This window comes from Protopterus annectens, chromosome 3.part1 (genome assembly GCF_019279795.1).
Source record: "Protopterus annectens isolate FY-2018-M chromosome 3.part1, PAN1.0, whole genome shotgun sequence".
Taxonomy (NCBI): domain Eukaryota; kingdom Metazoa; phylum Chordata; order Ceratodontiformes; family Protopteridae; genus Protopterus; species Protopterus annectens.
In genome coordinates this window covers 1,665,270,053-1,665,282,655 of record NC_056732.1, presented here as the reverse complement: position 1 = coordinate 1,665,282,655, position 12,603 = coordinate 1,665,270,053, and the positions used below count along the sequence as shown (strand labels likewise).

Here is a 12,603-nt window from a genome sequence, read left to right as displayed (position 1 = left end):
TAATTGGGGTTGCCTGTGCCTATGCGAATGGAATTATGGGCTGACAGTGTTAAGTATCACAGGAAAGTGCTGATCTGCAATCCTAGTAGTTTGAAAATGAGTCAGTAATGAAGTCTTTACTCATTGCGGCTAGTGTGTCTCTGAATCAGAAAATACCGTATCTCAGAAACAGGGCCTGTTTAACTCAGCTCGTACCATGTCTGCTGGTATTCTTTCTAAATCCATGAAAATTTAATTGTAGAGTTACATACCTTGCTACATTTGCTTAGAACATTCCATTTATCATTTTACTAATACCTCTCTAATGTTCATATAGCCTTTGGTTTAACTTTTTAGGCATTTTTGCTGTCAGAGCACATCAAGGTTGTACACTGTACCACAGTAATAAGATTAGCTGTCAAACATTTCAAATTGCCTTCTCTTCTGATTCTCTGACCAACAAGGTCCACAATGTGGTGATTAATGCTCATAAATCTACATTGTTGCAGACACCACAACTGTAATTCCCCCGTTCCTGTTAGCCTGATCTTTCTGTTATTGAATGGAGCTAATTCAAAAATGTGTTTTATGTGTCTTACCTCTTTTGTTAATAAAAATATGCTGTAGGCCTACAACCTACATAATAATTTAATTCCACTTTAAAGTATCCATTTGTTAGTGATAATATTTTTGATAGTGGGGGAATTCTCACTGAAAATGATACCCAAGGCACACTCATATTTATTTGTATTAATTACTTAGGACAGACATACGGGAGGTATCCCAAGCACATGAATGGGGTCAACACTTATCACCTCTCTCACTCTGAGAAGCCTTATTTTTTAAACTGGCAGGGTGTTTCCTACCAAGAAACAGCTCACAGTTAATTTGTCTTCCTGGCAAATCAGCATTCTGGGTATTACTCTACTGAATACCAATGTACAGAAATGCTCCAGGAAAAAGATTGCTATTTATAGGCCATTCATATACCAACAATTGTCAGCTCAGGAGGTTCCCTGAATGGCACAGAAAAAAATCACAAAGTCTTTGGTTAGTTCCAAACCAAGAAATGAACTAATTCGAAGGTGGGCACATAGGTGAATCTAAGCTATTGGATCCCACCCTAAAGTGAGTTCATGGCAGGAATCCCTGCAGAGTCATAGTACCAACCCAAGTAGGGGGACCCGCAGCAATGTGAGAGGAGGAGAATAACCGGATCCAGGAATTAAAGGAAAACATCTTTCATGTTATTAAAGCGTGTTGTCCCTACTTCATTATTATCGTTTGTTATCCCTACTTCATTCTTATCTTTTGTTGTCCCTACTTCATTCTTATCATTTGTTGTCCCTACTTCATTGTTATCTTTTGTTGTCCCTACTTTATTCTTATCTTTTGTTGTCCCTACTTCATTCTTATTGTTTGTTGTCCCTACTTCATTCTTTTCTTTTGTTGTCCCTACTTCATTCTTATCATTTGTTGACCCTACTTCATTCTTATCATTTGTTGTCCCTACTTCATTCTTATCTTTTGTTGTCCCTACTTCATTCTTATCGTTTGTTGTCCCTACTTCATTCTTATCTTTTGTTGTCCCTACTGCATTCTTATCTTTTGTTGTCCCTACTTCATTCTTATCATTTGTTGTCCCTACTTCGTTCTTATCTTTTGTTGTCCCTACTTCATTCTTATCTTTTGTTGTCCCCACTTCATTTTTATCTTTTGTTGTCCCTACTTCTTTCTTATCTTTTGTTGTCCCTACTTCATTCTTATCTTTTGTTGTCCCTACTTCATTCTTATCTTTTGTTGTCCCTACTTCAGTCTTATCTTTTGTTGTCCCTACTTCAGTATTATCTTTTTGTTGTCACTACTTCATTCCTATCTTTTGTTGTCCCTACTTCAGTCTTATCTTTTGTTGTCCCTACTTCAGTCTTATCGTTTGTTGTCCCTACTTCATTCTTATCTTTTGTTGTCCCTACTTCATTCTTATTGTTTTTTGTCCCTACTTCATTCTTATTGTTTGTTGTCCCTACTTCATTATCTTTTGTTGTCACTACTTCATTCTTATCGTTTGTTGTCCCTACTTCATTCTTATTGTTTGTTGTCCCTACTTCATTATCTTTTGTTGTCACTACTTCATTCTTATCTTTTGTTGTCCCTACTTCATTCTTATCATTTTTTGTCCCTACTTCCTTCTTATTGTTTGTTGTCCCTACTTCATTCTTATCTTTTGTTGTCACTACTTCATTGTTATTGTTTGTTGTCCCTACTTCATTCTTATCTTTTGTTGTCCCTGCTTCATTCTTATCATTTGTTGTCCCTGCTTCATTCTTATCTTTTGTTGTCCCTGCTTCATTCTTATCTTTTGTTGTCCCTGCTTCATTCTTATCTTTTGTTGTCCCTACTTCAGTCTTATCTTTTGTTGTCCCTACTTCAGTCTTATCTTTTGTTGTCCCTACTTCATTCTTATCTTTTGTTGTCCCCACTTCATTCTTATCTTTTGTTGTCCCTGCTTCATTCTTATCTTTTGTTGTCCCTACTTCATTCTTATCTTTTGTTGTCACTACTTCATTCTTATCGTTTGTTGTCCCTACTTCATTCTTATCTTTTGTTGTCCCTACTTCATTCTTATCTTTTGTTGTCCCCACTTCATTCTTATCTTTTGTTGTTCCTACTTCAGTCTTATCTTTTGTTGTCCCTACTTCATTCTTATCTTTTGTTGTCCCTACTTTTGTCCCTACTTCAGTCTTATCTTTTGTTGTCCCTACATCATTCTTATCTTTTGTTGTCCCTACTTCAGTCTTATCTTTTATTGTCCCTACTTCATTCTTATCTTTTGCAGCACCATATGTGATGCTGAAGAATTTCATTTCTGGGCTTCAACAAATATCACACAAGAAGCTATAATATTAGGAGACTTGAACACTGGTTGGCAAACAATAGACAATGACAACCACACAAATGCCATAAACTTATATGGGTTTACACAACTTATCTCTACTCTCACCAGATAGAATAAAACTGCAACTAGAACTTCAACTATAAACTGGCTTCTGACCAGCTCCCCAAACAAAATAATTTCTGCCATTTTCTTCCCTAATACTCTAAGTGACCACATGATAGTGTTTGCAATAAGACAACATAAGTGACCACATGATAGTGTTTGCAATAAGAGAACACAAGTGACCACATGATAGTGATCGCAAAAAGAGAACATAAGTGACCACATGATAGTGATCGCAATAAGAGAACATAAGTGACCACATGATAGTGTTTGCAATAAGAGAACATAAGTGACCACATGATAGTGATCGCAAAAAGAGAACATAAGTGACCACATGATAGTGTTTGCAATAAGAGAACATAAGTGACCACATGATAGTGTTTGCAATAAGAGAACATAAATAAGTGACCACATGATAGTGTTTGCAATAAGAGAACATAAGGGACCACATGATAGTGTTCGCAATAAGAGAACATAAGTGACCACATGATAGTGTTTGCAATAAGAGAACATAAGTGACCACATGATAGTGTTCGCAATAAGAGAACATAACCACATCCAATAGCAACACCACTATAACCAAGCTCACAATCCCTCCTCTTTCAACAAAGACTTATTCATCTTTGAGCCTAACAGCAATCATCTGGAGAGTTCCACAGAAAAACAATTTACGTGATGCTGTAGTACTGTTTAGTTCAATATTTCTAAGTATATTAAATTAAGTTGCATCGATTAGAATTGATAGAGTCAAATCAAACCAACCAGCCTTGCTTTTCAAAGTAACAAAACAACTCTAAAAAGAAAGGGACAAAGCATGTAAAATATGGAAACAAAACAATATTGATATCAGCCTTCAATAATACAAATATCTTAGAAATATCACCAAAGCTAAAATCAGATTTGACAAAAACACTGATATACAAAAGTACTGCTTGTCAATCAAAAAAAAGCCCTGAAACATTCTGGTTCACTATCAATTAACTTCTGTATCTTGGCAGCACTACACAACCAATTCCAGCCATAACTTCTCAAGTAGACAGCATAGCTGGCCAGTTCATTTCAGACTTTATAGAGTCATTTGCCTTTCTTATTAGCAGAACCACTTCAGCAAATACACCTCCCCAGTCCCCAAACTATACTTTCAAGCTCCCTCAGTCCAACCTCTGCCAACTTCAACTATTAAGAAACTTCTCAAAACTTTAAAACCAATCATTCTTACCCCCTGAAAATATGTCACAATAGCTGACATTCTTGTGTACCCAGTTTCCATCTTAATAAACCTCTCCATAAATGAAAGTCAATGTTCTCACTCTATGGAAAAAAATCAAATATACTTCTCTTACACACAGGAGTAAGCTCCATTGAACTGTCCAATTATAGATCCATAGCCATCCTATTAACCTTTGTCAGAAGCACTTGAGAAATGTATTTGGTCTGACATTCTGGCCTACATTACTGATAACTCACTTTTCCCCTGCACAGCATGGTTTCCGACTGTCACAGCACCACTATGGACTTCCTGAATTTTATAACTAGACTAAATCAAAACAGAGATAAAGGCATCCTATCTGAGCAGTATTCCTTGACCTGACCAAAGCATGTGACAATGTATCACATCAAAAGTTACCTCTCAACTGTCCATGTAGGAATAAATAAGCTTTCACTATCCTAGTTTAGCAGTTACATCTCCTACAGACAAGCTGAGAGTGCTACATGACATATTTTCTTTTCTCCCAGTAAATGTAGGTGTCCTTGAGACTGGAAATTGGGTCTTTTACTCTTTAGTCTAGTTATAAATTATCTACACCTCTCTATTAACCATCATCCATTACACAGACAATTCCACACTTAACTGCTCTGTAAAGCATATGGGTAAATTACAGCATTTCAACCATTAATATTTCTCTTGCATTGGCTGATTGACTTGTAGCTGTTTCTAAACCCCATCAAAATTAAAGTGATCCTATCTACCTGAAATCAATTAGCAGACCACAAAAATTCCTTTTCAGTTATTTCTTCTAATCTCATTAAAACAAATGAGTCAGCTACATAATGCTCCTTGGAGTCATCATCATTGCAAACCCCAAAATCTTTTTTTTTCTATTTTCATCTGATTCAGCCTTTGGGTTTGGATCTGGTGCCTTTTCTGAAGCTGTGGATCTGGGGCTGTGGCTCCTCCCCTACCCATTATTCCATCCATTCCACCTAAGTATCTCAGATCTTATTTGCTAGTTGATCTGTTTATATGTGTTTTCAGGAACTCTCAAAAAACTGTGTGATGCTTTATTCTCTTATTACTTATTATTTTTGTAGAGTCAAACTGCAAACAAACTATTGAAAAACAACAAAAATTAGGCAGACAACAGTAATTCTTAAACTTTTATGGTTAGCGCTTTCGCCAAGTATTCTTACACTCAACTTCATCAGACATTAGTTAAAAGAATGGTAGCCATATTTAAAACCAGATTCATCCATGTCACCTGACACAATTGTCATTTCTATAACACATGTACCTAAAAGTTGTATAAAGAATTGTGTAAAAAATGTATATACACTTTCTTATTGACTTAATACTCAAATTCATATGTACATATACAAAGAATGCATAAATATACATGAAAAAGCCAACTAAAACATCCAAACAACAATATTAGTTATTGTGTACATGAAAATTGTTACATGTCACTAATTAACCTGAATAAATTTCAGTTTAATGTCATAAATGCATGTACTTGTGCATGGGGGGGGGGTTTATGTGTATATAACAAACACAAAGAGTGCCCAAAATTATGTGTCTATTCACCTGAGTATTAACCTTGTGTTAACGTTTTAAACTCCTCAGTTTCAAGACACATGCCAAAGAGCATACATCATTCAACCCTGGTGTCACATAGGCCCTGGTTCTAAGCTGCCAAATCAGCTCCTTCACCTCAAGTTTTAAGCCTAATGGACCACCCCTGATGTCAAATTCAATTTGGTCGATCATCCTGAATGTGACAGAATGATCAGGGTTTTCTACCACATGTTTTGCGAGAGCATTGTCTGTTTTGGCTTTCCTAATGTGGTAAATATGCTCATACATTCTTTCCCTTAGTTTATGCTCAGTCTTGCCGATGTAAAAACCCATACAAGACTGGCAGGACACGAGGTAAACAACCATAGTGGAATTGCAATTAAATCTGCCCTTACAAGTGAATTTTTCATCCAAGATGCTAAATCGGTAACCTCTTGGAACTGCCACTCCCAAAGATGATACGTATTCCAGGTATGTACAAATGCGAAGCCTGCTCTTATTGCAGGTTTATGACAAGAAGTAACATATGTATGTATATATATATATATATATATATATATATTTATATATATATATATATATATATATATATATATATATATACATACAGAGAGAGAGAAAGAGAGAGCATTTTTTTTTCTATTATAGTTACTTCTAGTGTTAACTTATAGTCTAGTAGAATTAATAGCATGATAGTTTTAGTAGTTTAATACTTAATGTCTAATAGTTAGGAGTTAAATAACTTTTTCTATTGGTAGTTGTAAATTTTCATAACATTTGTTTGGGTTTGTAAAATAGTAAGACCTTAAGTTATTTAGATTGTTAATGCTTTCTGTCAGCTTGATTTGTATTTGAAAAAAACCTTTGTCATTATTCAGAAATTATGGCTGGCAAAAATCAAGGTTTCAAGAAGTGCACTGCTGATGGACACAAAATTCTTCCACAGGACCCACACTCTTTATGTGTCTCTCTTTTGGGGGGTTGGCCCTTTTGAATATTGATTATGAGGCCTGTGCCTCATTCAGAACTAGAGCCCTTCAGAGTCGAAAAGAAGAATTGATTTTGTGAGACCTTCTTCCTTCTCATGTAGGGTCTGTTGTACATTCCCCTGCATCTACACCCTCAAGACCAACCTTGGCATCTCCAGGGGATAAGTCAGATTAGGCTAAAATTAAGAGGAAAGGAAAAGGATAAACCAAATGACAGACCAGAGGAATAGAAGTCAGAAAAAAACAAGAAAGAGGCTCGCAGATCTGGGAGATACTTAAGTCCCGGCACCTAAGTCTCTAACAAAGTCAGATCCACCAGCTTCTTGGGTCTGATCTCCCTCATCTTGACCAAGATTTTCACTGGACCCAGTGAGCCAAAGACTTCACTCTTTGATATTGCAAGTGAGAGACAGTATTCCAGATCATCGTCCATGGCATCATCATCATTGAAGTCTGTCCTGTTAACCAGAAGTCTCACAGAAATTGGCATTGATCAAATGATGTGGGGATTCTTGACAACATATATCCAACTTGAGGTTCTCCCAGTGCTGTCCACTTTGGATGCTCTGGGTATGGGTCCAACTTCTCTCTCTCTCTCCTCTAATAACTCCAGTACTGGTCCACCCTTCTGGTCTGGTTCCCATGGGTCCAAGTTCTCTTGGTGCCCATCTTTTGGAGCTGACAGTTCTGACAACTTTAACTCCTTCAGCTTCCCTAACTCTCTCGACTCCAGTGTGCTTGGATCAGGATGAGACTTGGAGCCAAAGCATCAGCACTGGGGCTCAGAGGGAATGGATTTTGAGCTGTCCATGCCATTTCTTCCTCTGTGTGCCTTGGCCCTTGATGGCTCTGGCCTGAGATCAGCCTCGCAGCCTGGGTCTGTTGGATTGGGGAACATTCCCTCATCCTTGGATCGAGGAATTTTCCTTCAGCTCTGATTGATGCTTCAACCTTCAAGGTATTTGAAAGGATTTTGTTTAGCCCAAAAGGACATGTGTTATCTTTGATCTTTATCATGTCCCAACATCTTTTGGATTCTGCAACTGACTCTACTTATTCAGATTGTTGGAAACAGTCAGTTCCAGTAGGTCCAGAAGATACTTAACATTTGAGTTCCCAGTCTGAATCAAGACCTTCTCATGAAATTCTCCCAAGACAAGGTCACAGAAAACAAACATTTAAACAGAAACATTTGGACTCATCTCCAGAGTCTGTCACAGAAGACACAGACTTAGATAGAGGTGATGGTTTCCCAAGATCCCCTCTGGAAGATGTCACATTTGGCAACATCCTGGAATTAATGAAACAAGGGGGTTGGACCACTGATACTCCTTCACCAGATGAATCTGTATCTCTTGAGATCTTTGGTTCTGTCTCTTCTGCACTCTAGGTGGTATCACCTGTAAATGCTGTTATAGATCTGGTGGTTCAGTGGACGTGAAAGGATACTGATGTGGTGGGACCTATTCCTAAAAAATAGATAGGATTTTAGTAGATCCAAAAGATAGAACACATTGGAGCAAGAGCCCAGTAGTAGATGCCATGGTTGTAGTGGCAGGCCCTGTAAAAGAACTATCAGAAGAGAGTGTTTCTGTCCATCCCCTTTACAGAAAATCAAGGGCTTTGGACAGAGGAAGGAAATGGACATATGCTTCAGCAATGCTTGCACTCATAGCACTGAACTATCCGGCACATATTACATGTTTTCAGAAGGACTTAACCAAGGAGCTTACCAAGTCGTTCCTCATGGGTAACTTACCAGTGGAAGTTCAGAAAACTCTGGACTCCCAACTGTCTGTCATTAAATGTATGTCTAATGTGCCCATGTGTCTGCTGTCTAATGCAGCTTATAGGCCAGCTAGGTCAGCAGGCAACAGCATAACAGTTTTCTAGCATGCTTGGCTGCACCTTTGCATCCTCCCGGAAGACTTTAAGACATCCTTTGTCAATGCCTTCCTCGATGATTCTACTCTGTTTGGATTAAAAGTGAAACAAACTCATACCAGGAGAGGACGGATTGGCCAGTCCTTGTCTGCTATGTGAATCTGTTTCTCCAACCCTCAAAGACTTTTTTCTAGGAACCAGAGAGGTAGTAAGAAAGTGTACCTCAGAAAGTTGCAGGGTTATCACCAAGAAGCTCCTGGAGACAGCTCCCCTGAGAGAGAAGAGGAGGTAATGCAAATGGGCATCACCCCAGGGGCAAAGGCAAACTGCATAACCAGGGTTTTCACAGTCACTTCACCAAAAGCCCCTACCAGTGTTCTTGAACGTTTGCCTGACTGCTGCACACTGGAGACAGGCAGGTGTGTTTAGCCCTGTACCCTCAAGCTTGGAAAGACATTACAACATATTTTAGGGTGCTGAAGATAATCACCAGATGCTATTCCATTCCCTTTTCTTATATACTAAATAAAAAGAAAAAGATTCCTGACATTCCATCTAGTCGGTTGGAATCTGCAGCAACAGAAATTTCCAATTTGCTAGATAAAAGAATCATCCAACAGGGCCTCCTTCTTTATTTAGGTCTCTAATTAGAGATCCAGATCACCTTGGGATATTACAATATTACTCCAAGTATTTACCCATGCTCCCTTTGAGCCAGTAACTTCAGCTGACCTGAAGTATCTTTCCTAGAAAATTATTTTCCTTGTTGCAGTTACTCTTGATAGACAAATGTCTGAATTACAAGTGCTGTCTTGCAAACTACCATATTTACTTTTCCATAAAGAGAGGCATAAGAACAAATTCATCCTTTCTTTCAAAGGTGACATCAGAAGCAAATCTAAATCAGTCAGTTTATCTTCCCAGTCTTTTTTCCAAGATTGTCAAAGAAAGAGGAGTATATACTGTACATGCTGGACATTCTTCATCAGTTCATATTCTACCCACATAGAACTAAAGATTTCAGAAATTAAAATCAGCTATTCATAGCCTTTTCTAAATCAAGGTTGTGTAACTGTATTTCTGAAGTCACATTATCCAGATGGCTATTGGAATTTCCTTTGTTTATAGTTAACTGAGCATGTCGTTAATAGCAAAACCAAATGGTCACTCTACAGTACCAGTGGCTACTTCACTGCTTTCATGGATGCAGTTCCCATTAATGATGTTTGTGTATTAGCAATATGGTCTACTGCCCATACATTTGTGACTCAGTATAAATTGGAGGTGCAATCCAGATCATGTTCTTTTTTTGGTTCCATAATTCCCAGAAATTTTCTTCCTTGATCTCACCCAGGTGATTGACAGTTTGGGAATCTATCCCAAAGATTAAACTGGATGAAAATAAACAATGAAAGTTATGTACTTACCAATTACAATATATTAATGTTGTTACATTTTCATTTGGTTCAACATCCGTTCTTCCTCCCCCTTCCAATATTGTCATTGACAGCTTATGGTGACCAGATGGACCTCATCTGAGAACCTATCTGTGTATCAACTCTGTATACTGTATTTTCTGTGCATATTCATGTAACATCTGTATTCTTATAGATTAAATCTTGATATTAAGCTGGTGCTGTATTGGCAAACTCGATGTGAGGTACTAAGATGGAATGGAGGGAATTATGGGTGGGGTAGAAGTCAGAGCCCGGGATCCACAGCTTTAGAAAAGGTGCCAAAGTTGGATTCAGTTGAATCTGACAACACAAAAGTTGAGTTGAATGAAAATGAGGCAACACAGATCTGTCATTATGATTAATAAATAACTTTCATATTGATCATGTAAAACAGGTTTTAAAGCAAACTTACCACAAACTCAAGAGTTCTTAATAGAAAAAAAAAACATACCTAACAGATAATGCTAAGACAAATATTGTATCATCTTTTCTCATTCCAACTCTCCTGTAATACAGCTGCCATACATATTAACTTGCAAGGCACTCAACCCCACCAGCTGGAACAGTGCTATAACAAAACAGCCAAATTTGTTACTAATCACCATTATAAGTCTCATCTCAATGCCTGTCTTTGTCTGTCTCTATCTCAATAAAAGAACTACACTGACTAGAATTATGGCACTTTAATAACCTGTTCTCAAGTCATCCTTTCCCATAAACTCATATATCAACATAAGAAACCCAAGAAATGTCCAAGTCTAAATGATATTCTTCAGCACTACAACCCCAGCAGATTTTTATGTTCTGCTGAGAAAATGCTGTTCTGTCAACAAATCAAGCAATATGGATGGAGACTTCTTGTACTCCTGCATCTCTGTAAAATAGAATTCCATACCTCTACCTATTATATTAATTAAAAACAAAAAGTCCTTCAGCCTACAGCTAAAGGAGCACCTACTGAATATATTGTGGTCATACTTGTGTACCTCTTCTGGTAAATTAAAATTCATTCCACACACTGCCTCCTTTCCTCAACCTCTCTAAATATTAATACTTTGTAGAGCCACTTGCCTAGACATTAACAGCTTCCCAGCTCTTCTCTCCCTTCCCTAAGAACTACTTGCTATTAGACTGTTCTCCCTTATAGGTTCATAGGTAGGTACTAGGCTATCGGCTCTGGGGCCTATACAAGCTCAGCCAAAAAGGTACCCTGGATTTGGCCACCCAAGAAAATTATTTTCCTGTGCCACTGTAGAGCAGAGCCACAGAAGTGATACCTGGGGTGAATTTCCTATTTCCCATTTAATCATCAAGATTTTTCTTGAAAAGTACTAATGAGGAGCTTTGTTTGATATAGATAAGTAGTTTATTCCAGAGTATGGGAAGTTTCTGGGACAGGAATCTATCCCCCTGGCATGTTCTGTTTATTGTGGTGACAAGGTTTAGGTCCCTAGAGCGTGTAGCTCGGAGGGACTGGGACTTCTTTAAGGGGAGCATGGCCAATAGCTCTGGGTTTGACATAGCTTTGTATGTTAGGCAGAGATCACCTCTGATTAGGAGATATGCGACGGAGTAAAGGTGGAGTTTTTTGAGACGGTCTGCGTAGGGCATCTGTTTGGGGCCGGTAATCCTCTTTGTGAGGTATTTCTGCGGCCTTTCCAGTTGTTGTAGATGTCTTGTGAGGTACATACCAAAAGGGGCGTTATACCCTATAATGGGTCTAATGAGTGATGAGTAGAGGGGAACAATGATCTCTTTTTATCTGTATGAGGAACCTTTTGTGATGAGGTGTGCTACGTAGAAGTCTTTCCTGATTACTGTGGCGATGTGATTATCAAAGGAGAGACTTTTGTCCACCTGTGTCCCAAAGTCTCTTATCACACTTTCAGTGTTAAGTATACTGCCGCCTATGTTGTAGTTCATGGGTACAGAGTTTTTACCAAAGGGGATGACATTGCATGTTTTGGCATTGAGCTTGAGGCCATGGCTTTGACACCAGGCATCTGTCTCAGTGAGGCCCTTTTGTAGGATGTCCACATCCTTAGGAGTTTCGATTATGGCTCCTAGTTATTAATCATCTGCGAACTTCGTTAGCCAAAGACCTTCTGTGTTAGCCTGTACTTCAAGAAGTAGATACCAAACAGGAGAGGACCCTGGACTGAACCCTGTGGTACTCCACTTGTCACTGGTCTGAAGTCGGATTTGGAGTCTGCTACTTTCACAGTGTGGGTTCTGTCAGTGAGCCAGTTGGCAACCCATCTTGTGACCTAGGGATTTATGCCTAATTTAGTGAGTTGATCTATAATTCAGAATGGGGGATGGTGTCGAAAGCCTTGGCAAGATCTTGATAGGCTGTGTGAACCACCTTACCCTCGTCTACGGCTTTGCTGACTGCTTCAAAGAAGTCTATCAGGTTTAGGAGACATGGTCTGCATTTTACAAACCCGAACTGGGTGGGGTCCAGAGTTTGAAGATTACCAATGTCTTTGTTTATAAGTTTCA

General features: G+C 38.4%; 1 protein-coding gene across 1 annotated transcript; it reads right to left on the bottom strand.

Moving 5' to 3' along the window:
• Positions 1-1,204: 1,204 nt before the first annotated feature.
• Positions 1,205-2,843, bottom strand: LOC122797830 (stress protein DDR48-like). Its single transcript, XM_044066353.1, has 2 exons — positions 1,899-2,843; positions 1,205-1,795 (listed from the first exon to the last, which is right to left on the bottom strand). The coding sequence occupies exons 1-2, from the start codon at positions 2,841-2,843 to the stop codon at positions 1,205-1,207; spliced, it is 1,536 nt and encodes a 511-aa protein (XP_043922288.1).
• Between the last annotated feature and the right edge of the window lie 9,760 nt (positions 2,844-12,603).